General features: G+C 48.9%; 1 protein-coding gene and 1 long non-coding RNA gene across 5 annotated transcripts; both read right to left on the bottom strand.

The window, feature by feature from the left end:
- Nucleotides 1-518: 518 nt before the first annotated feature.
- LOC102553877 (uncharacterized) lies at nt 519-7,188 on the bottom strand. The gene is made up of 3 exons (XR_015643627.1): nt 7,073-7,188; nt 6,063-6,308; nt 519-1,089 (listed from the first exon to the last, which is right to left on the bottom strand). It is a non-coding gene; the product is annotated as an uncharacterized LOC102553877 (long non-coding RNA).
- A 4,952-nt stretch (nt 7,189-12,140) lies between these two features.
- Nucleotides 12,141-24,180, bottom strand: Tle7 (TLE family member 7). 4 transcript variants are annotated; one of them, XM_087593750.1, is made up of 11 exons: nt 24,067-24,162; nt 23,762-23,960; nt 15,068-15,195; nt 14,934-14,956; nt 14,718-14,776; nt 14,170-14,382; nt 13,838-14,079; nt 13,505-13,646; nt 13,207-13,360; nt 12,786-12,859; nt 12,141-12,498 (listed from the first exon to the last, which is right to left on the bottom strand). In XM_087593750.1, the coding sequence occupies exons 2-11, from the start codon at nt 23,927-23,929 to the stop codon at nt 12,394-12,396; spliced, it is 1,308 nt and encodes a 435-aa protein (XP_087449876.1). In that variant the 5' UTR covers nt 23,930-23,960; nt 24,067-24,162; the 3' UTR covers nt 12,141-12,393. The 4 variants fall into 4 exon arrangements, with proteins under 4 accessions (XP_087449876.1, XP_087449877.1, NP_001419140.1 ...); XM_087593751.1 differs by having other exon boundaries at nt 15,068-15,177; nt 24,067-24,113; NM_001432211.1 differs by having other exon boundaries at nt 15,068-15,458; nt 23,762-24,180.
- Nucleotides 24,181-27,695: the final 3,515 nt, after the last annotated feature.

Genomic DNA, 27,695 nt, shown 5'->3' with positions numbered 1-27,695 from the left:
TGCATAAGACAGCCAGCACCCCCCTCGCCCTGTTGCCCCCTCCAAGCCCCATCACCCCCCCACACACACACACACTACCACAAACAAATAATTCAGTTCCAATGTCAATAGTGCTGAGGCTGAGGAGGTCTGCCCTAAATACAGGCAAGTGAACCCCACACCAGGCATCCAATCGTAGCCAGGCCCTCTCTGAGCACCCAAACTAAAGCTGTAGGCGCCACTGCCGGGAACAAACAGTGTAGACTCTAGAAATGCAGGCACAAGACACGGAGAACCCCGGGGCTTGTGGGGGATCGGGCCCAGCAGCCCCTCATGCCCACTGACGAGCCCACCCGTCATAACCAAATGCTCAGCTATCAAGGTCGGGTACTCTTTTCTTTTCAAGTAATTCGACCTTTTAAAAGAGCCTTGGTAACTGAAAGGAAGGCTGCTTGAATGAATCGCTTCTACACACGACCTCATTTAAACCTCTCAGGTATCCGATCGGGACCATTATCACCATATGACAGAAAAGAGGACTGGGGGACAAAGATTTAGACAAGGTTCCTGTGATGACACAGCTGGTAAGTGGCAAAGCCGCAGCCATGCCCCGCCCCCCCGGAACTCTGAGTTCGGAGCCCATTTGTGGACCCCCCGAGGTGGGAATCCAGGCGCCCCGGGTTCCCTTCCGCTCTCCATCTGGCTCACACATGAAACATGAACGCTGAGACTAGCGAACCAAAAGACGTCATTTCAAGCAGATGACGTACTAAGGTCTGACGCGATGCAGCCGCGGAGGTGGATTCCAGGCATTAATCTTTGATGCTTATGGGAAGCTGGACAGCTCGCTGCTTCCCTAGTCTCTCCATGGGGCATGGTGGGCGGAGCAGGTGTCTCCAGGTTCAGCTCTAGCCAGCTCTCTGCTCCCAATATGATGCCTCGAGGACTCAGTTCCTTCTCTGCCCTGTCTTGGTAGATCAACAGCGCTGCTGGCTGATTTGTGACATTAGCAAACCAGCTCCAGGATTTACTTACTATCCCTGACTTGCCTGCTCACAGGCTACCAGGACTTTTTCTGTGCTCCGTCCAAGGCCGGAAATCTGCCATTCTCTAGAAATAACGAAAAGAAAATAACCATTAGTCCCAAGGTCGCCTTATTTATCTTTGCTGCTGCTACTGGGGTCCCTTGGCGCCTCTCTGCTTCTGTTTCATAGCAGAAGGCCATGCAGGTGACAGATTATGCGACAACCTTATCACACCAGGAATTGGTATTGAGCATGAGAATCCCAGCCCAAGGAGCTGGACCTTGTCCATTATGTCCCGACCGCCGCTCCTTCACCCCTTTGCTATTGAGACCCACGGGGCACATCACCTTTATGTCCACAGGAAGCCTGTGGCAGTCAGGAAGCTGCAATTTTCCAAATTGCTTTCAGAAGCATGTCTTTTTTTTTCCTGATAGTTTGGTGATACATCCAAATCTAATTTTTGTTTCTCATTTTTGTTTGTCTTGGAGTACAAAAGCGGGGCTGGCAAGATGGCTCAGTGGGTGAAGAAGCTTGCTGCCAAACCTGACGACCTAAGTTTAATTCTCAGATCCTATATGGTAGATGCAGACAGCTAACTCCTATGGTTAGTCCTCTGGCTCCCCATATGCACCATGGCGTGGGTGTGAGCATGTTCCCCCACCAAGTCTCACACACACACACACACACACACACACACACACACACACACACACACACAATGTAATTTAAAGAGCAGAAAAGAAAACATTCAGCCAGGCAGACACACCAAAGGGAACATACTTGTCAGAGTGACTTTTAAAATTTCGATTTAGGGGGGCTGGGGATTTAGCTCAGTGGTAGAGCGCTTACCTAGGAAGCGCAAGGCCCTGGGTTCGGTCCCCAGCTCCGAAAAAAAAAAGAACCAAAAAAAAAAATTTCGATTTAGGGACGGGTAAGATGGCTCAGCCAGGAAAGTCACTTGCCACAAGGCCTGAGGACCTGAGTTTGATCCCCAAGACCCACACTGTGAGAAGAATGACTCTTGAAAAGCTGTCCTCTGAGCTGCACACCTGGGCTCCGCATACATACACTCGTGACCACACTCGTGTCCACACACACCCAACCAATTGAGAAGGATAACTTTAAAGACAGTAGTGTCTGAGGTGGACTTACTTCGTGCATGTGTTAGATGCATGCATGCCTATGCATCCTGTGTGTGCGGTGCCCACGGACGCCTAAAACAGTGTCCAACACACTAGGACTGGAGTTACTAATGCTTGTCGGTGCTGGGGATCAAACCGGGGTGCTCTCAAACAGCGGTCAGTGCTTTTAACCTCTGAGCGATCATTTTTAAGACAAGTTTCATGTTGTGAAGCTAAACGTCCCGCCTGCCCAACACCTGCAGCGTTTAGCGGCCACCAGGCCCTGTCATGTAAGCAGAACCGACATAGAGCACTGTCTGGTGCATTTCATAGTTAACAGGCACTTCGCAGATCCCACCCCCACCCCCACCCCCACCCCCACCCCCGCCATCCTTAGCTGGGTGCTCTGGAGAGGTCTTTCTGGAAAGCAGCAATCTCTCCTGGACTGGCTGCTTTGTCACTGTCACTGCACATGGGTGGCCTTGGGAAGGGGATGGAAAATACCCACCTCAGGGCCTCCTTCTACATCAAAAGAGATTGGGTTCCTATGACTCTGATCCTTTCAGGGGGATGGAAGCCCCCCAAAGCTGGGGGGTTCACTAGTTTAAACAGTAGCATCTCAGCCCAGACTGGCTTAGAGTTGATATCTCTTACATCAGGCAGGGAAAGAGGAGCCCCACCATATGCTGATGACACAGCTGGTCGGAGAATGAAGCCACAACTAGATCTGTGTTCTTGACCCAGGGTGCTCTGCTTCTTTGGAACCTTCTCCGTTCCGCGTCCCACAGAGAGCAGGCTGTGCAGAGAAGATCCCCCTGCCCTTCCACCCTGACTGAGAGGAACCTGGCTGCTGCTACTACTAGGACTATCCATTTGCCATCAAGAGGTAGAGAACCAGAAACCCAAGAAACTGCAGCAGGAGCCTGGGCGCCCTCTGCTGGCTAGCTACTGAACAAGTCAAATCTTGGCTACAAGCAGGTGATGGATGGGTCCCAGGAGTGAGTAAGGGGTCCTAGAGAGAGGCTCCTTCCACTCTATATCACATCTGTCTTCTGAAGTCCCAGGAGCCCTGGTGGTGGACAAATTACATCCTGATTTCCTCTTACTGCATTTCTAAACATACCAGCATCTTTGGGGACTTGCTGTATGGCAGACACCAGGGATGGCACTACGGGGGCCAGGAATGACTTCTCAGCCCCCTGTAGAGTTTTTCTGAGCAAGGCAGATACAAAACCAACCAACCAATCAACAAAGTAAAAACAACCAGTGGCAGTATAGATTTGACAACGATCTCACAGTCTGCTGGTCTCAAATAGAAAAGCAAATGCCACAGAAATCTAAATGGTAGGGTCTGTTTGTGACATAGATCCCCCAGCTTTGATGAGAAAAGAGGCAGATGGGGATGGAGAAGGTAGTGCATTCTGGGAAAAGGAGCAGACTTGGCCCCCTTACTCCCTGTCCTTGCCTTTGGTGCTTCCTCTGTCTTGCTCCTGTGTGCTGATCAGATGTTGCTGAGGTCATCTTGAAAGAGAGAACCCCAGTTGAGAAAATGCCTCCATCAGATTGGTCTGGAGGCAAGTCTCTGGGACATTTTCTCTGTTAATGATGGATGCTGGAGGACCCCAGCATCCCACTGTGGGAGGTGCGGTCCCTGAGCAGGTAGGTGGCCCTGGGTTGTCTAAGAGAATGAACTGAGCAAGCCACAAGGATTAAGCCGGTCAGCAGCACTCCTCTGTGGACTCTACTTCAGTTCCTGCTTGGACTTCTTGCTTTGACTTCCCTTGGTGATAAGAGGGTGATTAGGGTATGTGAGCCTAAACCCTTTCTGTCCCCAGGTTGGTCTTGGTCATGGCAATCATCACAGTAATAGAAAGCACACTAAGAGACCTCCTCGCTCTCCAGGTGCCTCTCTGTCTCCCCTTTAGGCCAGGTATGTATCGGATGGGATTCCCACAATGTCCCCCAAGTACTTTATATTTTAACACCACCAATGAATGGGTCCCCCAAAGCCCACATCATCTATACCTGGGACCTCAACATATGGAATGTGCCCCTTACCTATCTGTGGTAGGAAATTCTGCACAGCCCAAACTACCCCTCAACTCTGATAAGGGAGCCAAGGGGATGTGCCTGGAGACATTTCTCAGACAGTTCCAGTGAGGTGGCGAAGAGGGATGCTCGCTCCGTGGGAACTGGTTCAGCTGTGTCTATGCTGGGTCAGAAGCAGATCCTAAGAGCAAATGCTCAACCGGAGGCTTGGGGGCGGGGCACGGCAAGTGTGATTGGGATGGGATGGGGGCTGCTTTGATCACAGTGAGGTCAAGGTTGAGAACAGCTTCAGGGCATGATTTTTAAAGGATGGGGACAAAGACTGGGGAGAGGCTTGCGGCAGAAGCATGAGGACCTGAGTTCAAACTTCCCCCTCCCGAGCCCTCAGAACTGCCTCCTGCAAACAGTCCTCTGACCCCTACTTGCATGCTTTCATTTGCAAGCGCATGCAAGACAGACACACACTTTTTTAAAAAAGTTAATGAAGAAAGAAATGAGCAGGGCAGCTCCCTGCCAGACTATTCTAGTCTTCAGCTAGGGTTGGGAACCAGGAGCAGACCCTCTACAGCTCCAAGCCTGGATCACTGAAAATCAGTTAGAAGTGCAAGCTCTCAGGCTGGGGAGCTAGCCCAGTTGGTAAAGTACAAACACGAGGACCTGTGTTTGGATCCCCAACATGTATCACGGGAATGGTGGTACAAGTCTGCAACCCTAGAACTGAAGAAGCCTGCTCTAACCTCCAGTGAGAGTGTGCTGCCTCAAAAGGGACGCAGAGAGTTATTGAGGAGGACACACACACACACACACACACACACACACACACACACACACACACACATTGAACATTCCAAAGCCTCAGTTAAGAGACCACATTTTAACAGATTCTCCAGGGGATCCCTGTGCCCATTAAAGTTTGAGAAACGCGTGTCCTAGTTATCAAAAAGTCATTAGGGAGCATCTGGTCCTGTGTTATGCTGACGGTCAATAGATGCAGACATCCAGGCACCGTGGGAAGGAAAGGAAGGCACAAGCACCATCCAAACACCCTGACTTTCCATGCTCACGGTCATGGACACTACTGCCCATCCCCCCATCTCCCCAAGCTTGACTGGGCACAGGACATTGTTAAATGGTGCCTGGGCAGAGTCTTGGAAATCCCATGAGCCATTAGCCGGTTCCCTGCAGGCAAACCCAAAGAGATTCTGTGGTCATATATAGTCCAGGGCAGATATGTGGTATGAGCTAAATATAGTCTCTCACCTGGACTCATGCTATGAAATCACCCTGACACCTAGGGAAACAGAGTCAGCATGGGTGCGGGATGTGTAAGATTGCTGCTGGCTGGGTTTGTGCAAATGATTTAGATTTCAGTGGCCTGTGGAAGAGACCTAAAGAACAAGATAGAGGGACGGTACTAAGTCCTAAAGGCTGGGAGGGAATCAGTGTGAGCAAGGAACCAGATTAAGGGCAGCAGTGGGAGCGAAAGGCTTAGATCAGACTGGAGGCTCAGAGCTGACACACAGAGTTGATTTACATCCCGGGTTTCTTAGACTCCATGGGGGGAGTCATAGAAACTGGGACCATGGGGAATCAACCTGGGCCTTTGAATGACCTTCTGGTGTTGACTCTGTCCTTTCTCAGATGTTGCACCCTGGCAGAGTATGCAGGTGCCCTCATCCTGGTTCATCTCAAGGTCACCAGCTTTGGCCTCTGAAAGGGCCCCCACAGAATGGCCATCTCAGAGGGAAATCAGCCTTCAGGCCAAGGGTCATCCATAGCCAGATGACATAGTCCTCTGCTAACCACACGCCCGTTACATGGTAGAAGAATAAGGGCAGACACTCCTAGGATAGAATAAGAATGGTCCGTGGCCATGTGCACTACGTACCTGGCATTCAGAGGGTGCTCAGGCCACCATGCCTCTTCTCTGCTTGCTTCCCGCCCTTCCCAGACAGGATTTCAGTGAGCTTGCACCATGGTGGAATTCTCAGTGGCACCTTGAGCTGCCCCTTCAGTTTCTTCTTGCCCCTTATTAACGATAACGAGGTTTGAGTGCTTTTTTTTCTACATCACAGCCTCATACACAGGCGCTCATCTCGCCCTGCTGCGAGGCTTTGGTGTCAGCGTCTTCCCACTTTAGAGATGAGAGAACACAAAGCCAATCTTAGTACTAGGGAAACAGAAGGGGGATCAGGAGGCCAGTGTTATTCTTGGTCACATGGAGATTTAGAGGCTAGCCAGGGCTAGATGAGACTTTGTCCCATACATACATACATACATACATACATACATACATGCATACATACATACATAGCTCACAAGCACACAACTTGCATTTGAGAGCAAAGGTACCTGAATCAGATGCCAGCTTAAGCATGTCCCTTCACATACATACATACATACATACATACATACATACATACATACATACATACCTCATAGGCACACAACTCAACCTGCAAAGGTACCTGAACCAGATGCCAGCTTAAGCATGTCCCTTCTCCTGTAGCCTCCAACATGAGACTGTCTATGATTCTGTGACCCTCAGGGTACCCCATCTCCCTGCATAATTCATCCTCACACAGCTGTGAGGAAAATCTTATTGTGAGTCTTCTTCTTTGACCAGCAGGCCCACATCTCCAAAGCTCAGTGGGCTATGGACACACACATGCCTTTCTCCCAGAACCTCGAGCAGCCCCAACTCCCAGCCCCTAACCCTCATGAGCCTTGGACGGCTACTCTCTGCTTTCTTCATTGAGGAGCTAAGTTCGTGCCATCCAGAAGTCCGAGTTCCTCATGGCTCTGCTGCTCTAGTTCATAGGAGCCTTAAGGGGTCTCCTGCCCTGGTTTGTGTTAGTTTGGATCCTGTGGGATGGGAAGAACATCATTGTCTCTCACCAAGCCAGGCAGATCCAGGCCTTATCTCTTTCCAAAACCAGCATCTTTGACCAGTTGCCCTGTTGTGGTCATGAGACCGGTGTGTGTGCCTTGACTTCTCTCTCTCCAACTGTCTCGGTACCAACCGTGACCCTCTATCTCATAGCCACCTTCTAACTGCCTCTGGATTGTTCACTCCCAGCACATTCCAACAAACCAACTGCTCACCCTGCCCCACAGAGGCCTGCGCCAGGTCCCTCCCCATCGGGGCTGGACCATCGTTTGCCCTTTCTGGAGTTATTTTCCAGGAGGCATCTTTTCCGGTTACAGATTCCTTAGGTACAGGAACTGTCCTAACATTTCATCCCCACAACACTGATTACAATAACTGTGACCCAGGCTTACTAAATTCATTCCAAGTAAATTGATACAAAGAAATCATTAGACCCAAATGGCCTTGGAGCATTTAGGTTTCAAAAATTTAAATTTAATATGCCTCTTGACACAGAGTCTTAGAAACTCACTCACCCTTGCTGGGTGCTCTAGAGGAATCGAACATGTACGGGGATTTATCAGATTGACTTCCATGGCAGGAAAGAGCCAACAGTGCTCCCTCTACTGAAGAAGCAAAGGAGATGAGATGAACAGTCCAAGTCCAGGCAGGGTGCTAGAAGAGTCCTGAAGACACACTGACATGCTGAGTCCACACTGAAAGACCCCAGAAGCCAGAGTTTGAAACCAGCAGAGGATAAAAGAAGGCACCCAGAGAGAAGGGCGCCTCGATCCAGATGTGGTGACAAATATCTTTAATCCCAGCACTCAGGAGGCAGGAGTAGGTGGATCTCTGTTCAAAGCCAGCTTGTCTACATAGGGGATTCCAGGATGGTGTGGGGCTAAATAGAAAGACCCTGTATCAAAAATATTTTTCAAGATTAAAAAGGAAGGGAGAAAGAGAAGGGGGGAGGGAAGAAGGGAGAGAGGGAAGGAAGAAGGGAGGGAGGAAAGGAGCAAGGATAACAGGATCAGGCATATGCACCCACCATGCTTTTTTCCAGGGTCTTCTTTTGGCTGTTGCCCAGTGCAACCCACAGTGGGAACAATTTCTTCCCATCTCAGCTCCAACCCCGAGTCCCACATCGCAATTCTTTCAAGACACAGCCCCACAGAAACACCAGTGCGTTTCATTCATCTGATTATCTCTTCATGTAGTCAGGGTGACCACCAAGACTGAATCCTGGAAACTCCAATCGAGGCTGTTAAAGGATGGTCACGGCTTTGTTAGATTGATTCAGACTCTCTGGGGCAAGGCCTAAGCCGGAGGTTCTCAGCCTTCCTAATGTGACCCTTCAATCCTGTCCTTCCTGTGGTGACCTCCTACTACAAAGCTGTTGCCATTACTACTTTATAACTGTAATTTTGCTACAGTTATGAACCGTAATATACATACCTGGTCTGCGGGAGCTATGATATGGGACCCCCACGGGGGTTGTGACCCATAGGTTGAGAACCACTGGCCAAAAGAAAATCCACTCTTTGGTGTTAGCATTTCCTTTAGTGTTCAGACTTACAAAACAGTGAAAAGTAGCGAAGGCTCTATGTCCCCTTCACCCAATCCCCCCCCTCCAACCATAACACAAAGTCAAAAAAATTCACGTCACAGTCCGGCCACAGGTTCCTCCATTGTCACCACTTGCTTTCTGCTGCTGTGCTAAAACGCTCACCAAGACCAACCTGGAGGGCCCTGAATTCAGTCTGGATGGCCCAAACAGGCCTTAAATGTACAATCCTCCTGCCTCTGCCTGCTAAATTGCTGAAATTACAGGCTTGGCGATGTCGGCCTTCCCTAACTGCTTCACTTTCTCGGTGACTTTTCTACCCAAGGCTTCCTCGATTGCATATTTTTAGCTTACAGTTCATAACCAAAAGGAGCTGAGGCGAACACTGGAAGCAGAGACCACAGAGGAGTGCTGCTCATCGGCTTACCTTCCACGGCTTGCTTAGCTCTGTCTAAAGCCTGGGACCTTGCCCAGTGACTGCACCTCCCACTCCCCACTGGCTGATTCCCATGGCTGATTCCCATTCGGTCCTTTTTGGTTTGGGAATGGTTGTGGTTGTGGTTTGGTTGTTCCTTTGCTGTTGTTTGGAGAGAAGTTCTAAGTTGTTCAAACAGGCCTTGAATTTACAATCCCCCTGCCTTATGAGCCTATGGGGGATAAATTTTCATTCAAGGTCCACACATGTTTACCAATATAATAGTACCATTGCTAACCAATGTAATCAGACCAGAAAAGCCAGAGCCTTAAGAAGTTTAAGAAGTTTTCCTTCCTTGCCTGGAGCAATTGGTAATCACTAGAATTACCTGGCTTGAAAGGGTGCAGTGTGTGTGTGTGTGTGTGTGTGTGTGTGTGTGTGTGTGTGTGTGTGGTGTGTGTCTGTGTCTCTGTATCTGTGTCTCTGTGTGTGTCTGTGTCTATGTGTATGTGTGTGTGTCTGTGTGGTGTGTGTGCGTGTGTGCGTGTGTGTGTGTGTGTGTGTGTGTGTGTGTGTGTGTGTGTGTGTGTGGTGTGTCTGTGTCAGGACAGGGGAAGGATGGACAAAGGTAACCTGGAAGATGCATTCTGTTCCCAGCCCTACCATGCTATTGCTAGATTTTGCTGCCAGAAGCCATGAGGTGAAGGGCTCTGCTCCATTACTTGCTCCCCACATGATGTTCTGCCTCCCTCTGCCTCACTTCAGGCCCAAAGTGATGGAGCTGGCTACTGAGTAGGGCCTGAAACTGTAAGCCAAAACCTTTCTTCCCTCAAGTTGTTTTTACTCGGTTACTTTGTCACAACACTGAAAGCTGACACCATAAACATGCTAGGAACTGAACTGTTCACGACCCTGGATGAGTCAGTCCTATGTGTGAATTTCCAAATGAGAAGGGTTTTTTTCTTTCAAGATCTCATCATCTTTGTGTTGTGTGTTGTGTTTTTGCCTGCATGTAACAGCACCACGTGTATGCAGTGCCCACGGCAGCCAGAGGAGAGCGTCAGATCCCCTGAACCTGTAGCTACAGGTGGCTGCGAGTCACCATGTGAGTGCTGGAAACCTCGTCACTGTTGCCCCGTGTCTGAGATCCCTTCTCTCATATATATTAGTTACTCTTCTCACTGCTGGGACAAAATCCCCAACAAAGGCAACTAAACTAAGGAAGAGTTTGTCCCATTCAGCTACCGGGGACATGCGTGTGATGGCGTCTAACTACCATCACTGCGCGATTCCAGGTTTTCCTGTTACAGAACTGAACATCTGAGGCCAAGCGTGATGGTGCTGTCTATAACTCAGCACACAGGTGGCTGTGGCTGGAGGATCAGGAGTTCAAGCCAGCCTCCGCCACAGGGCATGCTAACAAAGGTTTAGTGAGGACATGGAGAAAATGGAATCTGCATTCATTGCTGGTGGGATGGTAAGATGGTGCAGCCACTTTGAAAGGCAGTTAATCTCCAAGATGTTAGTCACCATCTTGGTGAGATCAAGACCAGCCTGGGCTGCATAAGACCCTGTCTCAAAACAAACAAAAACTCCGAACATCTATCCTCATTCAACAAGAAGCCCCCTCATGTCCCTCCCCTCAGCCCCAGGCAATGACAATTCTAGTTTCTGTCTCTGAATCACCGACTCTAAAGGCTTCAGGGAAGGAACAGTGCAGTGCTTGTCCTTTTATGGCTGTCCTGAAATTCATCCAGACTATGGTGTGTGTAAGAATTCTCTTCCATTTTAATGCAGCACAGTGTGTCCCCGTGACTGTGCCACAGTTGGCTTATTTGATGAACACGTTAATTTTAAAGCCTATGTGATCCTACAGCCTCGCTGAATGGCTTCACTGGCAACCTCTCTCCTGCCCCTGCCCCTGCTCCTGCCCCTGCCGTGTGTGTGTGTGTGTGTGTGTGTGTGTGTGTGTGTGTGTGTGTGTACACGTGGGTGTAGGTTTTTTTCCCAGACAGGGTTTCTGTGTTATACCAGTTGCCTTTGAACTTGCTCTGTAGACCAGGCTGGTCTTGAACTTAAAGATTTGCCTGCCTCTGCCTCCCATGTACTGGGATTAAAAGCAGGCACCATCACACCAAGCTAATTCTATACCTTTTGAATAGAGTTTTTAAAATTGCCTATATTATTGATAGGAGTTGATGACGTATGCTCAGAAGGACAATCGGTTCCCTGCTTGTTATCTATAAAGTTTCACTGATCAAATCCATACTCCCTTGTTTATCTACTATCTGTGGCTGTTTGCTTGGCACAGGAGCAAAACTGTAGAGCTGCAACATCAATTATAACAAGGCCTAAAATATTCACCACTTGGCCCTTTTAAGTAAATGCTTGCTCTTCCTAGGACTATAGTGACACACAGACCTCAACATAATAGTGAAAGCACACGTTTATTGTGCTCCACGGCATCTTTGTTGGGAGGTAATACCACTGTGAAGGGACACCGTGACTACAGCAACTCTCGGAAAAGAAAAACCTTTAATAGGGGCCGGTCGACAGGTTCAGAGGTTCAATCCATTATCGTCATAGCAGGAGGCATGGCGGCATGCAGGCAGACGTGTTAGAAAAGGCCCAAGGTTTATGTAGACTCAGAGCTTCACTGTGTCAATGGACAAAGATCAAAGTGAAGGTCATGGGTTCATAGGATCGGTCCTCACTCAGTCCCTCCCACTATAGAAGAAGGAGGAAGGATGCCACTGTGTTATCTATCATCTATCTATCGATCTATCATCTATCTATCTATCTATCTATCTATCCATCTATCTATCTATAATTGATCTATTTATCTACCATCTGTCTATCAATCTATCATCTATCATCTATCTCCATCATTATCACCACCACCACCACCACCACCATCATCATCATCATTATCATCATCATCATCAGCATCATCATGAAATGGATGAGATGTGACCACTCAGCTTCCCAGTTTCCCATCTCCCCGCCACGCTTCTGCTACTATGACTTCCTTATCCCACCAGAACTGTAATCCAAAAATAAACCCTTTCTTCTCTAAGTTGCTTTTTGTCATTACTATAACAACTTCATACAGACGGTATTCTGAGTTTTCCTCTATTTTATTAATTCCAAAGCCGTATCTCATAAAGTTACCTGCCAGACACAGAAATCAGTGATAGGGGGTGAAACGAAAAGAAAAGCCCCCCAAGCCGTATGACCAAAGCCTGAGAGTGCAGCCAGCCAGCCATCAAGGCTCAAGTAGAGGGAGGCAGGTGTGGAAGATGTCCGGTAGTGTGAGCTCACACGGTCTGATCTTCCTGGTTCTTCACTGACAAGACCGCAGCCCACAGCCTTCAATATAAGAGCTGATATACTGTGGCACTCTCCTTGGAACCCGTGACCAGATACCGGTTATCAGAGGACACGTCACAGCACAGAATGTCATAGCATTCCTCTGCCTAGAAAGAGAGGAAGACATCACGGAGGGGTGGGCCACCAAGCCAGACATGAGGACCTCATGGTCCAAGGTTTACGTAGACCCAGGGTTTCACTGTGTCAGGAGCGAAGCTCAAAGTGAAGACCATGGGTTCACAGGACCAGCCCTCAACCCCTCCTACTACAGAAAGCCATCTCACTGGTATTTTCCAGTTCTTTCTGAGACCCATCAAGTAGAGATCTGGGGCCACAAACTCTGAGTGTTTCAGTGCATACACCCTCAGTGCCCCCTGACTCCCCACCTCTGTACCTGGAAAAGCCTTCTTAGAGAGGGTGCAGCTAAGCAGTGAATCATCTCATCCAGGGTGGCCATGAAATATGTCCCTGGCAAGAGAAAGAATGGGGGTGGGGCTCATAGACTGAGCCTCTGTTCTAGTTCCAGCTGTCCTCAAGTAGACTGGAGCGGTAGGGGGGAGAGCAACTATCTTCTCTTTCCCTGCCTTATAAGAACCAGACACATGGCCCAAGCCACCCCTTCCTCTGCTGCCACCCTCCTTCCATACCCAGGACATGGTGAGTTATTATTGAACAAGAGGCCCATGAGATGGAACTCCTGAAGCATCTGTCTCCCTGTACCCTCCTGCTTCTTTCTATATGGGAAGCCCCTGTGAGGGAGGCATGAGCGAGAAGGGAGATAGGGACCCACGGCCGTCACCTGGCGTCTAACTCACCGCAGGAGGCGAACTTGAGGTTGTGATGTTGTGTGTATCTCTGGACAACAGCTTTATACTTCTCCTCCCGGTGAGCATGCAGGATGACGATGTCGCTCATCTTCAAGCCAGCTAGCACCCATTCCTCACTGGGGTCGTGGGTAATGCTAAGGATCTGTGGGAAGATTTGGGTCAGCATTCAAGAATGCCAGTGCCACAACTCAAGGCCCTGCCTGAAATTCACACTCACCAGCCCTCACCCGTATCCAAACCCCCGCCCTTGGGTCAAGCTTTGTCCTGAAGGCACCCGAGCAGGCACCTCATGGCATAAGTTGTGTTGCTGCAGCTTCTGGTAGCTCCTCAGGTCCCAGGAATATAGGGTGGTGTCTTCACCACCTGTCCAGAACTTAAAGCCTGTGATGTCCACACAGCGGGAACCGTAGGGAGGGACTTCATGTTTCCTGGTGGGAAAATGACTCAGAGGTCTTCAGAAACTTTTTGCCCTTAACCTCAAAATTACAGGGTTAGGGAAGCCCCTGGATGCACCTTTCAGGCTGCTTGGCATAGTCCTACTGCCAAGAAGGGAAAGTGGGGTCACTTGTTCAAGCCTTTTCCCAAGAGAGACCTGATTGACTCTGGGGAGAAATCCTACCTGATCAAGATTTGGTTCTGCACATCCCAAATCTCCACGAATCCTTTGAAGGAAGCCAAGCAGATGTGAGCATCAGAGGAAAGAGCCAAGGAGTAACATATGGGGCCCGTGGAGGCCATCTGAGCCCTGATCTGGGGGGTGGGCGCCAGGTCCCAAAGAGTCAGAGCCCTGGCCATTCCCCCTGTGATGAGACTCTGCTCATCGGGGAACAGCTTGCAGGCGAGGACACGATTCCGAGGGTCCTGGGGGAAGAACACATTCGGTCAATACACTCGGCAGTGCTGGGGGTCGAGGCCCTGGCTGACCTCTCTAACCCTGATAGAGCCCCTCACCTGAAAGTCCAGCTGGGCCTGAGGTGCCCTGTCGGAGGCATGCAGCGCATCTTCATCCCACACCCTGATGTAGCCAGTGCCACACGTGTATACATGGCGGGGAGCGCTGCTGATAGCAATGGCGTTGACTCGCTTCCCATGGCGGAGCGTGCCAACCCTCCAGGAACCACGTGGGCACTTCCGCTTGACCACTGCCTCATCTGGAATGGGAGGCTGGAGAAAGGACAGGACAGGTCCACCAAGGGGGAAGCCTGCTGTGTCCCTTATCCCCAAGTTTCTAAGCTTTCTCATGAGAGTTTGGCTCAGGGACTCCCCTTCCCCCCAAGTCACACTTCCTGTAGAAATAACACTGTGGGCTAAAGGGCCTACTTATCAGAACACCTCATTAAGAAGGTGGCATACCAGATTGCTACTACCTAAGGGAAAGGGAAGAGGTGTGCAAACACACCACTTCTCCATTCAAGGATGGGTTGGAAAGAGGGATGATGCCTGGGTATTGAAAACACTGTATTAAGGTACTTACAATGACTTTGTATTAAGGTACTTACAATGGCTTTGAGGAATGACCAGACTTCTCTGTTGGGCAAGGATGAAGAAGAGAACTGGCCTGCAGAGAAACAGTCACATCCACCTCTCATGGACAGGGTATCACAGTAACAGAGATACAAACTCCCGTAACGCCAAACCGGGTACCTCATCCTCCATCTTGGATCCATCCTGGGCCACTCCCCCTCCCCACCCACACTGTCATAGCCAGAACTTACCAGTCGCATCTCCCAGTTGAAAGCTATGACAGAAGGGAAGAGAGGGAAGAGGGTGTGAGGTGCAGAGCTTGTCGCCTGGCCCTCTTTGCCCAGGACGGTCCATCACTGCCCAGCCTTGCTCGCTGCAGCCTTACCTTGAGCTGGCTCCTCCTTCTGGTTCGGCCTCTGAAAACCACATGGGCTGGAGCCCAGATGCGTCCTGGGCCTGAGGGTCCCACTGCTGCTGGGTCATACTGTGCATCTCCTGACAAACAGGGCCACGCTGTATTGAGGGACATGGGGGCAGCTGGAGCATTCCCTGTGCACTGTCCATTTGGTGTTGCTCTTGTTGCCCATGATGAGGAAAAATACCAGAGCTTTCTGGCATCTTCTGTATCTCCTCTGTTTCATCATAAATTCTGAGTGTCCTGAATGAGTCCTCTTTCTCTTCACTCATGTTCTTGGGTCAATCAAGTTAATGAACCATCTGGCTCTAGGGACCCAGCAAACAGATCCTGGGTTCCCAAGTCATCCTGATCTCCTGTACTACGGAAGAGAACAGAAAAGGGCTGGGACAGGAGCTCTGTTGGTAAACGCTTGTTGCACAAGCAGAAGAATCTGAGTGCAGATTCCCAGGCGGCCATGTGAGAAGCCAATCATGTATCTGTCATCCTAGTGCCGGGAAGTTGGAGACAGGGTCCCTGGGGCTTGTTGGCCAGCCACTCTGAACTACTAAGCTCTGGGTTTAATGAGAGACCCTGCCTCAAAAGAAGCAAGGATAAGGCAAGGGCCCAGGGAGATGCCTCCACTAGTCAGATGGCCTGACTTCAATCCTCAAGCCTGTGTAAAAATCCAGATGTGGTGGCACATGTCTATAATCTCAGCACTTCTCCAACAAGATGGAAAGAGGGAGCAGAACTGTTCAGAAGCCTGAAGACAGCTGCCCTGGAGTACGCAGCTTAGCAATAGACACAGAGAAACCCTGTCTCAAAATAAGACAGGAGAAGAGGACCAGCCGAGAAGCTGCCCTCTGGCCTCCTCTTGTGCTGTGTAGCATGTGCACACTCACGTTCACATGCACATTCATGCACATGCACTCACCCCACAAGCAATTTCAAAAGAGGCTGAGTACAGTTGAGGAAGACAGTGGATATCAACCTCTGGCCCACACACACATGCACACACAGGTACCCACACATATCTACACAGAAGAGCGCACACACACACACAGGTGCTCACCCATATCCACATAGAGGAACAAGACACACAGACACGCATGCACACACACACACACACATGCACACACACACACGCACACATACACATGCATACACAAGTGCCCATGCATATCCACACAGAGGAACACACACACACACACACACACACACACACATATTCACACACAGAACAGAGGCAAAAAATCAGATATATTGCACAAAGTCTATTCCGAATATTCTGAGAACACCTCTTTTAATGTAGAGCCTCAAAACATTGCCAACCAACTTTTGCAGAAACTGACTGTGCTTCTGCATAGACAAAATCAAACTCACCCTTTAATTTGGACACACCCATTTCAAATGTGGTTCATCCCCAACATTACCCAAACCCTGAGGCAACAGACAATCCACATGCAGGCCATGGGGTGTCTCACCCACGACAGGAGACAGTGTGGAGGAGCTTGGTACCATGGACTCAAACATAAGACACTGTCTGGTGAGACAGGATGTAGATGTTGAAAACCTGGCCTGCCCGTAATTGACATTTGCTGTACCCTGAGATAATTCTAAGATGGGAATGGAGTCACCCTGAAGGCTGTGGAACATTGTAGAAGGCTAGCAGCAAATGATACATGGAAGAAAGTACACTGAACTGCAGCCTGTTCCGGAGAATCAGTGAATTTAAGACAAGCCAGTGCCCTATTTAGAAAGATTCCACTCCAACCTACCCAACAGCTAATCCTAGAAATGTCCCTGGGAAACTCCACGTTTTCTTTCTTTCTTTTTTGTTTTTAAAGATTTATTTATTTGTTTGTTTGTTTGTTTGTTTGTTTACATGAGCACACTGTAGCTGTCTTCAGACACACCAGAAGAGGGCATCAGATCTCATTACAGATGGCTATAACCCATCAGGTGGTTGCTGGGAATTGAACTCAGGACCTCTGGAAGAGCAGTCAGTGCTCTTAACCACAGAGCCATCTCAGTGCCATGTTTTCTGTTAAGAGAACTTAAGAGAAACCTCAGGGACATGGGTAGCCATGGAGAGGGAATCTTCCATTCAGAACAATGGTTTTGTCAGCCAGGTTCAATCTATGTCTCTCATAGACGCCTCCTAGCAGGGCTTTAACAGAAACCCAGCAGTCTGCCAATGGTTAGTTGTATATTTGGCCCTAAACTAAATGTTTCACATAGATCCTTGCCACCATATGGTCTATGTTTATGGTTGGTTGATTGCTGTTTTAGGGGCGTGCAGATCAAACCCAAGGCCTTCCCTACGCATGCTAGGAATTCACTTTATTACTGAACTCTGAGCCTTTCTGAACCATTTTATAGGTATTGTTCTGAGACAAAATCTCATCCTGTGGCCCAGGCTGGACTCAAACTTCTGACTATCCTCCTGCCTCAGCCTCTCGAGTGTTAGGGCACACACCACAGATTTAGAAAGTGAAGTGTAGAACAAGTGAGTTCCGGGTCCCAGGCCAAGTGGTTAGAAAACACAGAACAGCCTCATACTGTGTTCCCTCTGGCTCCCTTTCCTACCTCTCAACAGAAGCCGTACCCATAAGACCAAGGCTAACATCCCCTCCTTCACAAGGCTATCCTGTAGGCACAATTCGATATGTACAAAATGGTATATGTATACATTGGATCAAACCCCTAACAGCACAGATAAAGATTGGTGATGTAAGCTATAGCCCATCCCCACAGTGGAATAGTACACAGTAGTTTAAAAAAAAAAACACAAGGACACATTCATTGACATGAAACATTTCATAGTATTGGGGTGGGGGGTTACAAAGCTCAGAACAATGTTCAACATATATTAACTTTGCATAAAAAGGGTGGACATTTATTTTCATATATGTTCACACATGTACAACAGATTAAGAAGAATAGCTGTGTTTCCAATATAGAAATTGAAAAATAGGAACAAGGAATGGGAGGGGGGGTTAGTCACAACAAGACCTGATATTGCTTTTTCTTCCGGGGGAATGCTTCAGGCCACGTTAGAAACTGTTGAGCCAGGGCCAAATGGCTTTTCGTCTTCCCCAAATCATCCTCCTTGTGCTTTCTGGTTAGGTCATTTGTTCAGTTAACATATTTTCTCTGAGAGGCAACAGGCTTCCTTTAACTAGGGACATGGGGTGGGGTGAGGATGACTAGTTTCAGCCCTGGTGAGGGCAGGCAGAGGGGAACAGACCGTCTGCACCTTAAGGATCCCTAATAAGTGAAGCCACACTTGCAAGTCCTCTTATGGAAGTTAACTAAAGCATAAAGACAATGAGACTCCTTAGTCAGGGCTTCTGAATTCAAGGTAACTAGGCTTTCACCATAAACATAAGACAAGGCTTTGAAGGAGACAAGTCACGGTTTCTCCTCTCTTCTCTCCCAGAGCAAGCAACCCTGCACTCAAAATACTCTTGGGAACTCACCTCAGAAGGTAAGTCAAAGCCTAGAGATTGAAAGTGAGAGAGTAAAGACCCAGATAGGCCTGGATCCATCCTTCCATGCCTGGGGAGTCAGGGTGGTGGGCTGCCCAACACCTTTGGTAAACACCGGCCTAACAAATACTGAAGCCCTGGGTGAGAACCCAGTGAGATGCTGCATTCTGAATGGCTGGTAAAAATCAGGGCGTGGCCACACTCGCACAGAGCTCTTGTGTTTTTGGGTGGAGAATGAGGCAGGGATCTCTCCACATATGTTCGGCAGAGAGAGTGAGAAACTTCAGGGGTGTATTCTGGGTTTCTGCTCACCCATAAGAGCCAGGATTTGGTCAAAAGGTACTTGCTTCCCCACCTCTAGGTGAATTTCTTTTGCTCCTAGTGTCAATCTTCAGCAAGCCAGCATTAAGGAGTTAGCAAAAGGGGGGTCCATCCCTCTCCTGCACCCTGGTTTGTATTTATGCCTGTCATCTTTTACCAGAGTTTCTGAAGTTAACCACCTTGAATTTCTGTGGCTGTCTTTCTAGAGGTTCTTAAATTTGAGCATCCTTCAGAGTCCTCTAGAGGTCTTGATCTCTCACATCCCAGAAATTCTCATACAAGAGGTCCAAAGCTAAGAATCTGTACTTCTCACTGGGTGTTTGGGGATGAAGATCGGGGCTTAGGAGAAATGGTTGTGGTGGCTGGAACGGTAGTGATACTGGAGATGCTGGAGGTTGTCAAGATGGGGATGATGGAGAAGATTGGTGATGTCAGGATGGGAGTAGTGGTAGAAATGGGGTTGGTAATGGGGATGGGATGGGGATGGTGATGGGAATGTGGCAGAAGTGGCAGTTGTAGATGGTGATGCAGTGGTGCTTGTAGATGGTGATGACGTTACTATGGTAACAGTAATGGTGATGGTAGTGGGAGTAATGGTTGCAAGACTAGTAGTAATGATAGTGATTAATGTTACTGTGCTAGTTTTTAGTGATGTGGTGGTGGTAATGGTGATATCAGTGGTGTTGTGGTGAGCATATTAATGTGAGGTGCTGCTGCTGTTGCTGGTGGCAGTGGTGGCGGTGGTGGCAGTGGCTGCGGTGGTGGCAGTGGCGGTGATGTTGGTGGTAGTGGTTAGAGAACCATGTTTGAGAAGCTCTGCACAACCCTTCTGCTCCCTGGTTCCTTCCCACAAAAGGACAGTTGCTGGTGGGTCTGGACACTCCTATCCTCCTGCCTCATTTGCCCCATGCCTGACCTCTCCCCTTACCAAACTTTCTACTCTGGCTTCTTTTCCATCCCTTGACTTTCTTCTATCGAAGCAAAAATCTTGCAATGGCTGCTGCTTAGAAGTATTTTACCTCCCATCTCCAAAATCCCATCCCTTCCTCTCCCTCCTCTTCTTGTCCCCAAGACTTTGGAAGTCTGGTGCTTAAGATACGAGTACATTCGCTCTCTTCTATTTGCTCAATGTTTCTGCCATCCCCGACCCACAGTTTTCTAAGCAGCATGTTCCCACCCTCGGGCTTTGGCTCCTGCTTGTCCCTTATCTTGGAATGAAGTTCCCTGGTCACTTGTATATCAAACAGATACATAGATGCTCCCATGCACTATGAGCCAAGTCTGTGCCAAGGACCTAAGACCGGACCAAAGGACCTGAGACCAGGAGTCCTTGAGGAACTCCTGCATAAAAGGGGAGACAGTGCCTGAGGTCACTACAGCCCTTGGAGGAAAAAACTTCTCAAAGGGGTCACTGGATTTTCCATGAAGTGGTTAACTGTTTATTGAAGCCTACTGTGTAACTACCCAGGAGGGAACTTCACATAAATCCCTGTCCTGACACAATCCATCTTTTCGTGAATATCTCTTTATTGGTTCTCACAGGGAATACATAGTGAGGGACACAGGGCCTGGGTTTTGTCCCTAATTTGGAACCACAAGAATTAAAGTGGGATCGGGGGATACAATCCCCGTTTCTTGTCTAAGACCAGAATACAAATCCAAGCCCAGATGACTATTTTTACTGTTGTAAGAAGTAATAAATAGGAGGGGTTTTTTTCCTATCAAATACTACAAAACTTGTGTTTAGGACAAGAAAATAAAATCTTTTTTCAGCTTGTTTTGTTTCTTTGAGACAGGGTCTCACTGTACAGCCCTGGTTGACGTGGCCATTCTTGAACTCAAGAGATCCACTTGCCTCTGTTTACTGAGTGTTTTGATTAAATATGGGTGCCCACCGTGCCTGGCTATAGTTGCATTTCTTATTAAAGGACATTGGAGTGATTCTCAACTTGTGAGACAAGGTCTTCCCGTGTAGCCTTGGTTGGTCCAGAACTCCCTAGTAGACCAAGCTGGCTTTGAACTCATAAAAATCCACTTGTCTTTGCCTTCCGAGTGCTGGAATTCAAGGTTCATCTCTACTACCCTCTAAGACTTTTATGCCAATGTTTTGATCACCCCCCCCAAAAAAAAAACTTGGTTAAAAACCTTTGTTTACACAAAGACCCTGCTGCATTCTCAAATTAAATAAACTGATTCTCTTCCCCTTTGTTTCCTTTGTACTGTTTAAAACTAGCCAGTCTCAGAGTACTGTGAGATCAAACCCTAGCCAACAGGGGAAAGATGCAATCACTTCCGCATTAGAATAAAAACTAATCGTGCTTCCTCTTTAAGGCTCTTGCTCTTCCAAGCATACCATCTTGATCAAGAGCAAAGATTTGCCTCGTTGAGGCACTTCCGTTGGACTGGCAATCTAGTTCTTGCCCCGTGAGCTATTTTTAACAATGTGTTTGGGTATTTTGGCTGCATATGTGCCTGTGTATCACATGTATACAGTGCCCAAAGGCCAGAAGAGGGCATCAGATCCTCTGAGACTGAAGTTATTAGATGGTTGCGAGCCCCCATATGGTTGATGGGAATCAAGCCTAAGTCCTGTGGAAGAAATCAGCCAGCGTCCTTAACTACTGAGCCATCTCTTCAGTCCTCCCCTCTCCTTACATACGACTTTCTATAATATTTGAAAGAGCTTTACTGAGTACTTCCGGGTTTGTGATAGTGAGCAGGTTCAGCTCCTTCTGGAGCCTCAGTTTCCTGACACATAAGCTTCCCCACAAGGTGGCTATAAGAGTGGGCTGGGACAGCGGATAGAGCATCATGCCCTCTCTGGAAATCCTCACCTCAAGGCTGCACTCGATGACCACAGGGGACCTCCCCAACACTGGCCTCTGTGTCTCAGAGTCCCCTAAGGATCACTGAGCCCCAAATGAACATTTATTTACTTGCCATCTGGCACCACTGTTGCTCTCACTGATCTCGGGGCTTTGTCCACGTCCCTCAATATCCACTAAAAGGCAAGCCAATTCCTACTACGGAAACAGAAGTTTGATGACATCTCCTCCAGTCTTAGGAAAGCTGTTTATTATTAGCTTTATTTTCAGATGGGGAAGCTGAGGTCCAACCTGGAAACACATGACGACAAAGATGTTCTAAAACTGGAAAATGATCGTAGTTGCTCAACGCTGTGACGTCACTGAATTGTACATTTTATAGAGTTAAAATGGTGGATTTTGGGTCATTATTTATGTGTAAGTTTCAAGGGATTAAAAAAAGCAATAAAGAGTTAAAGGCCTGAAAGTCCCAGTATCATGAGCCTTCTTTCTCTCCATCTGGTGAACTCTGGGTAGTTTACCCTGTGCTTTCTTACCTTTGCAAACCTAGGAGGGCTAGTCAGCTGTAGATGTCCCCTTCCAAGGGAATACAGTTAAATGAGGTACGTGGAGGCAAAGATGTGCCCCAGCTGGTGGGTCAACACCTAGGTGATACTAGAATCAAGAGCATTGACCTGCAGACCTTTATTTGAGACTGTGCTCTCTGGTGGGTAAGTGTGGAGCAGCTTAGATCTAATTTCCACCTATGAGGCCCTTGTCGTTCCTAGGTAGTTCACTAGAGAGCTACCCCCACCTCTTCTATCGCCCACTCCAGAAGCTTCTCTTTTAACAAAGTGCTCCAGAGAGAGTCAGCTAGACATCTGTTGATGAAAATGTATAAACGATAATATCCGCAGGTGCCAAACACTTCCTGTCTTCCTTATGCGGTGCAAACGCCTGCAGTTTCAAGTCCAAAGGGCAGAGGGCGGTAAAGAGTAGGCTGAGGTCACAGAATGGGGGGTGGGGAGGGTTAGGGAGACGCAAAAGAGAGGTGACTTTTGCTCTGAACAGTATACAGGAGGGTCGTTCCAGGAAGAAGGGACGACAATGGGCCAGGCCACTTTTCACTATTCGTCTCCTCAGTATTCATCTGGTCCTTTGATGTCACGGGGAATGTCCAACTCTCCAAGCCTTATCGGGTCTCCTTTTAGACAAGCGTGATGATGGCGGTCGCCTCACACAAGGCGCTGTCCTTACCCACCCCGAGACTGAACACTTGCATTCCGAATCCTACAATCCAGTTTCTGTCCAGAATTCTCCGTTTTCTTCCTAGGGAGCTTTGACCTAAGCCTTTGTCATTATCAGGGTCTTGGGGCGACATGCTTCACCACAGCTGCTCTCGTGAGCTCCTTTGACTGGGAGCTGGTTCGTCACTGGACTGCTTAGCCCTCTTTAAAGAGGATGTGGTGGGCTAACGGGAGCGCTCCCCTCTGCCACTCTTGCAGCCCTCTGGTCTCCACCATCTCTTCAGGCTCCCCTAGGAGACTCCGGGGGCATTTTCCCACCAACACCTCAGCCCCAGCTGCTGAGGTGGGGTCCTGGATCTGAGGCAGTTGGCGAAGGGCTTCTCCTCAGGTTCAGAACAGAGAAAGAGCCTTCGTGTGGCCGAGGAGACCAGGTGGCCTCACGCTGGTGACTTGGCGAGGACTTGTTTCCCGCCTTGCTGGAAGCGGCCAGGAGAGTTGCTCCACAAGATGCAGCAGGAGCCGGAGGACTCCTAATGGCTGCTTTGCCCTCCCTCCTCCCCATGCAAGGCACCCCCAGACCCGTATATAGCGCTCATGTCCCTGTCCCCTTGCACCAGATGCCAGCAGCAGGCCCAGACAGCCCTGCACGAGGCCCCCGAGAATGGCGGGATCTTGTGCAGCTGGGTGCATGAGGCTCGGGCCTGCGCTGGGAGGAGCCCTCGGAGGCCCACGCCCTGGTGACAAATGGGCGGCTCCAGCCCGCGTGAGGAAAAGACTGGAGGACACACAGGGGTCGACGGCGACAGATTAGTCTCTTACCGTGACTGGCTGCGAGTCTCTGGTGGGACCCGGAGGCCGCCACAGGAGACACTTGGCGCAGTGTGCAGTTGAGGGAGGCTTCCTGGAGGCTGGGCTTGGACGGTGGGTGGGTGGGATTTCCGCGGCCGATAGGGGGTGGGAGCCACACCTCAAGAACATGGCAGCCATTTGAAGACCCGCCCTGCTATGGTAGATGAAACTGGAGCAGGAAGGAGGCAGACGAAAGAGTAGGCCGATGACTCCCGCCTACCCAACTGGTTCAGGCCTTAGCAGGGAGCCCCCAGGAGGCCTGGAAGGTGCTTCACCTGAGCTGTAGTGTGTGGAACTAAAGGAAACTGGGACCTTGCCCAACCCTATGGCTGCGTGCTTATCCCTGAAAAGGCCAAGATCAGCTCATCTCCGGTTGTCCGATTCTTGACTAAGCGGAAGGGGCTGGCAGGCATTCTGGAATAGAACGGAATGCTCCTCAGTTCCTGGTCAGGCAGGACAACAACAGACAAAAGTGGGAAAGTGGTCTGGAGGGTGCCGGGATTTCCGAGGCAGAGAGGCCGAAGAGAGTCTTCTCAGAAACCCCTCTCAGACTCAGGTATGCCCAGGTGTTTTCTGAGGGTACGCGACGGGTTTTGGAGGGTACCCTCCACTCCTGAGACAGATGTACCGATCCAGACTGAAGGAAAAAGATTGTAACCGGTGCCCATCTGGGCCTAGAGCTCCAGGTGAGAAATGTTACAGTGTAGAAAAAAATAGTCTTTGGGGCTGAGGCTCCTCCTCTGTCACTCTAAGGCACAAGGCTTGGGCAGCGGTGCCTGGGTTACTCTGTCTGGGGATGAGGCTTAAAGGCTTGAGGTTTGGCAGGTGTCAAATAGCTTTCTTCGCCTGCGGGTCTTTGGGGTCTGAGCAGAGAGACAAGTCCTGGACGGTAACAGTCCTACAGAGACGGAGAAAACACCACTGACTGCCAAAACACAGCCTTCCAGAGGCCCTGGATCAGCCACTTCCTCATCTTCGCCAAGACTCTGAGCCAGCGTTTACACAAGTTCCCACTGGTGACAGATCTGGAACATTAGACCTTCTGATTTCAATGCCCTTGGACTTGTGCCTCAATACTACATCTTCATTGAGGGAACAGGAAGTAGAGCATCCCAGACAGCAACAGCTTACTGTGGGCTAAGACGGGTGGAACAGACCCTGACCATCTGTTGTGAGGCAGAATGTTTCCTGTGGACTCAGCTCTGCTTCTGCCTTTGGGGTGTTCAGACACTGTCTAACACCAGGCCCAAGAGAAAGGAACAAAGTTTGCTCGGGTGAGTGGGTTTGCAGGAGGTTGGGGGAGATGGGAGGAGAAAGAAGCCGTCTCCAAGAGGTTTTCAGTGTTACCGTACTCTTTATTCAGGGCTGATAGTAGCTATATAAACCTTGTGGAGTGGGTAGGAGTTTTTGAGGTGAGTGTACATTATTGACTTGTGCTGGGTGCTGAGAATTCTTCCTTTGCATGAATAGGATTCCAGGTGATGCTGGAAAAGTTGTTGTAGGGAGAGAGGAAGTCAAACCTGTAATTTGGCCATCAGGGCTACGTGACTACCTCAACAGTTGTGAAGGGGGGGGGGTCATAGGGCTACATGCCCCAGGGTGTGTAGGCCCAGAACAAGGACAGCGTGATCCTTATTCCTCAAGATGAGATTCTCAGGCTTTGGACATGCCTTGACCTTACTCTTGCTCCTGACCTGCTTCTCTCCAATCCCCAGTCACAATTGTCCCACAGTTACCTGAGGAGATGAAGCACACACCAGATAGGGGGCCCAAGGTAACCCAAAGTATGAATACCACCAAAGTTCAACCTGGTGAGCCAGTGAGTTTTATTGGGGTTAGTTACAGAAATATGGGTGAAGAGTTACTTACAGGAGCAGAAATAACTCAGAGACAGCTGCATCACCAAAGCACACACCAGTATCCATCACAGCTCATAAAGCTGGGAACCTTGGGGCACAGTGTACAACTGCAGGCAGGTTAAAGTGTCCTTTCCAGGTACCTCTGTTGTTCTTAGCCTCTTCCAGACAACTTAGTTCTGCTTCTTCCAGACAACTAGTCTGGTCTCAGAACCTTCTTTGCAGCTCAGTTTCCTTCTATCTAAAGGGGACTCTCGGCTATTATTGCTTTCTCTGGCAGAAGAGGCCTAGTGAATCTGCTCAGTTTTAGGGACTTCCTAAATGTACTTTGACTTGTTGACCTTCCTGTTTAAGGAGCTTCTTGCAAAATCTGACTTCTTCCCTGCCTGGCATTACAGACAAGTGAGCCATTGATTTGCTGTGTGACAAGAGCATGTCCCATACATCCCTGCACCTCAGTTTCTCTATAAGTAAACTAGGGACTTGGACCCAATGGCTAGGGACTTCTCTGGGTCCCGTACATTATGGTTTGAAACTACTTAGACAGCACCACATGTAGCCAAGAGAAGGAATGGGTTTTTCTCCTTTCTCTCTCCAAGAGGGGGTAAGACTTACCTCTATCTATGCTTAGCTCCCAGAAGCCCCAGGAAAGGGTCAATTTATGCAATAGGATCTCTGGGGTCCACTGAGGTCCTACACATGTCACCAGCTTACAAGGATGGCTTCTTTGAAGTGCTCAGTGCTGTACTCCTGGCCAATACTGATGACTGAAGTTCTAAGAGCAGAATAGGCTTGCTTTGGGGCTATGATGTGTTTTATGGGTGCATTAATGTATGCCTCTGAGAGTCTGTGGGAGAGGGATCTGAGGAGGACATTGTCGATGGCAGAGTTTGTATGCACACCTCTATATCATTAGGAGAGACTTGGATGCTTGACTTTGCACGAGTGCACACGTATGTGTGTGTACATACACATCTGTGTGCATGCACAACTGGCATAACAGATAATCGGTCTTCACTCCACACTTGGGAAGTAGATCCTACCACCACCCCATTTTGCACATGTTAAAATGAGAGCCTGAAGACAGGGAGACACTTCTCTAACCTCAGCTGTGTACAAAGAAATTAGATGTCCAAAAGTTAAGATATAGGTCAAACAATGCTTTTGTGGGTTTTTTTTTAAGTTTTTCCCTAATTGTCCTCTGACTCTCTTGGGGGATAAATTCTACAACTGTCTAGAACCAGTTGGAACTCAATCTTTTCACAGTCCTACACACTTGAAGCTAACATGGAGAGTGGTTCCACATAGTCTGCCCAGTTTAGACAATGCCTACATGATGGCAGCCCCTGGTGACAACCACCAACCTGCTATCTAGAACAGCCTTTGATCTTCCCTTACAGCTGAGTAATGGTGTTTACTGGTGTTTATGCTCCTACAACCATGTCTTTCTGCTGAATCGCCCCTACTCCTTGCTTCTGTCAGAATATTTGTCTACGTGCCTACTCCAGAATTAAAAAGATGCTAACAGTGGTTCTGAGAAATTATCTTACAAATAAGAAACCAATGCAGTTCCTATCTTTGCCACCATCAGACAGGGCTCAAATCACACTATGGGATGTAAAAGGTATTGTTTCCTGTGTGCTAGGAGGTATCTTTATTACCTTTCCTTGGATTGACTCCCTTACAACTTTTCTGCTACAGCCCCATACCGTCCTTAGTGGGGACATATAAAGACTGGTAAATTGCCTGAGTTGTGCTGGGATCCCAGTGGCTGGGGACTCATTTAGAACATATCCTCTAGCTCTCACCTATTTGGACATGGTGCAGAAGAGGCCCTGGGACGCAAGAGAGCAAAGCAACATCCAAATAAGTCACAGGGCCAGGAATCCAGGGAAGGCCCTCAGTGCTGGGGACAGATGATCCTCCCACAGCCCCTATTTGTCCAGTCCACATTGGAGAATCCAGGTGATTCTGTTAGAGGCCAGTCATGAACTATTAGTGGCCTCCCAAAGAACGGACAACTCATCCGGGGTCAGTGTAACAATGAT

This window comes from Rattus norvegicus, chromosome 19, assembly GCF_021556685.1.
Source record: "Rattus norvegicus strain SHRSP/BbbUtx chromosome 19, alternate assembly SHRSP_T2T, whole genome shotgun sequence".
Taxonomy (NCBI): Eukaryota; Metazoa; Chordata; class Mammalia; order Rodentia; family Muridae; genus Rattus; species Rattus norvegicus.
The sequence above is the reverse complement of the archived record's forward strand: the minus strand, read 5'-3'. Positions and strand labels throughout refer to the sequence as shown.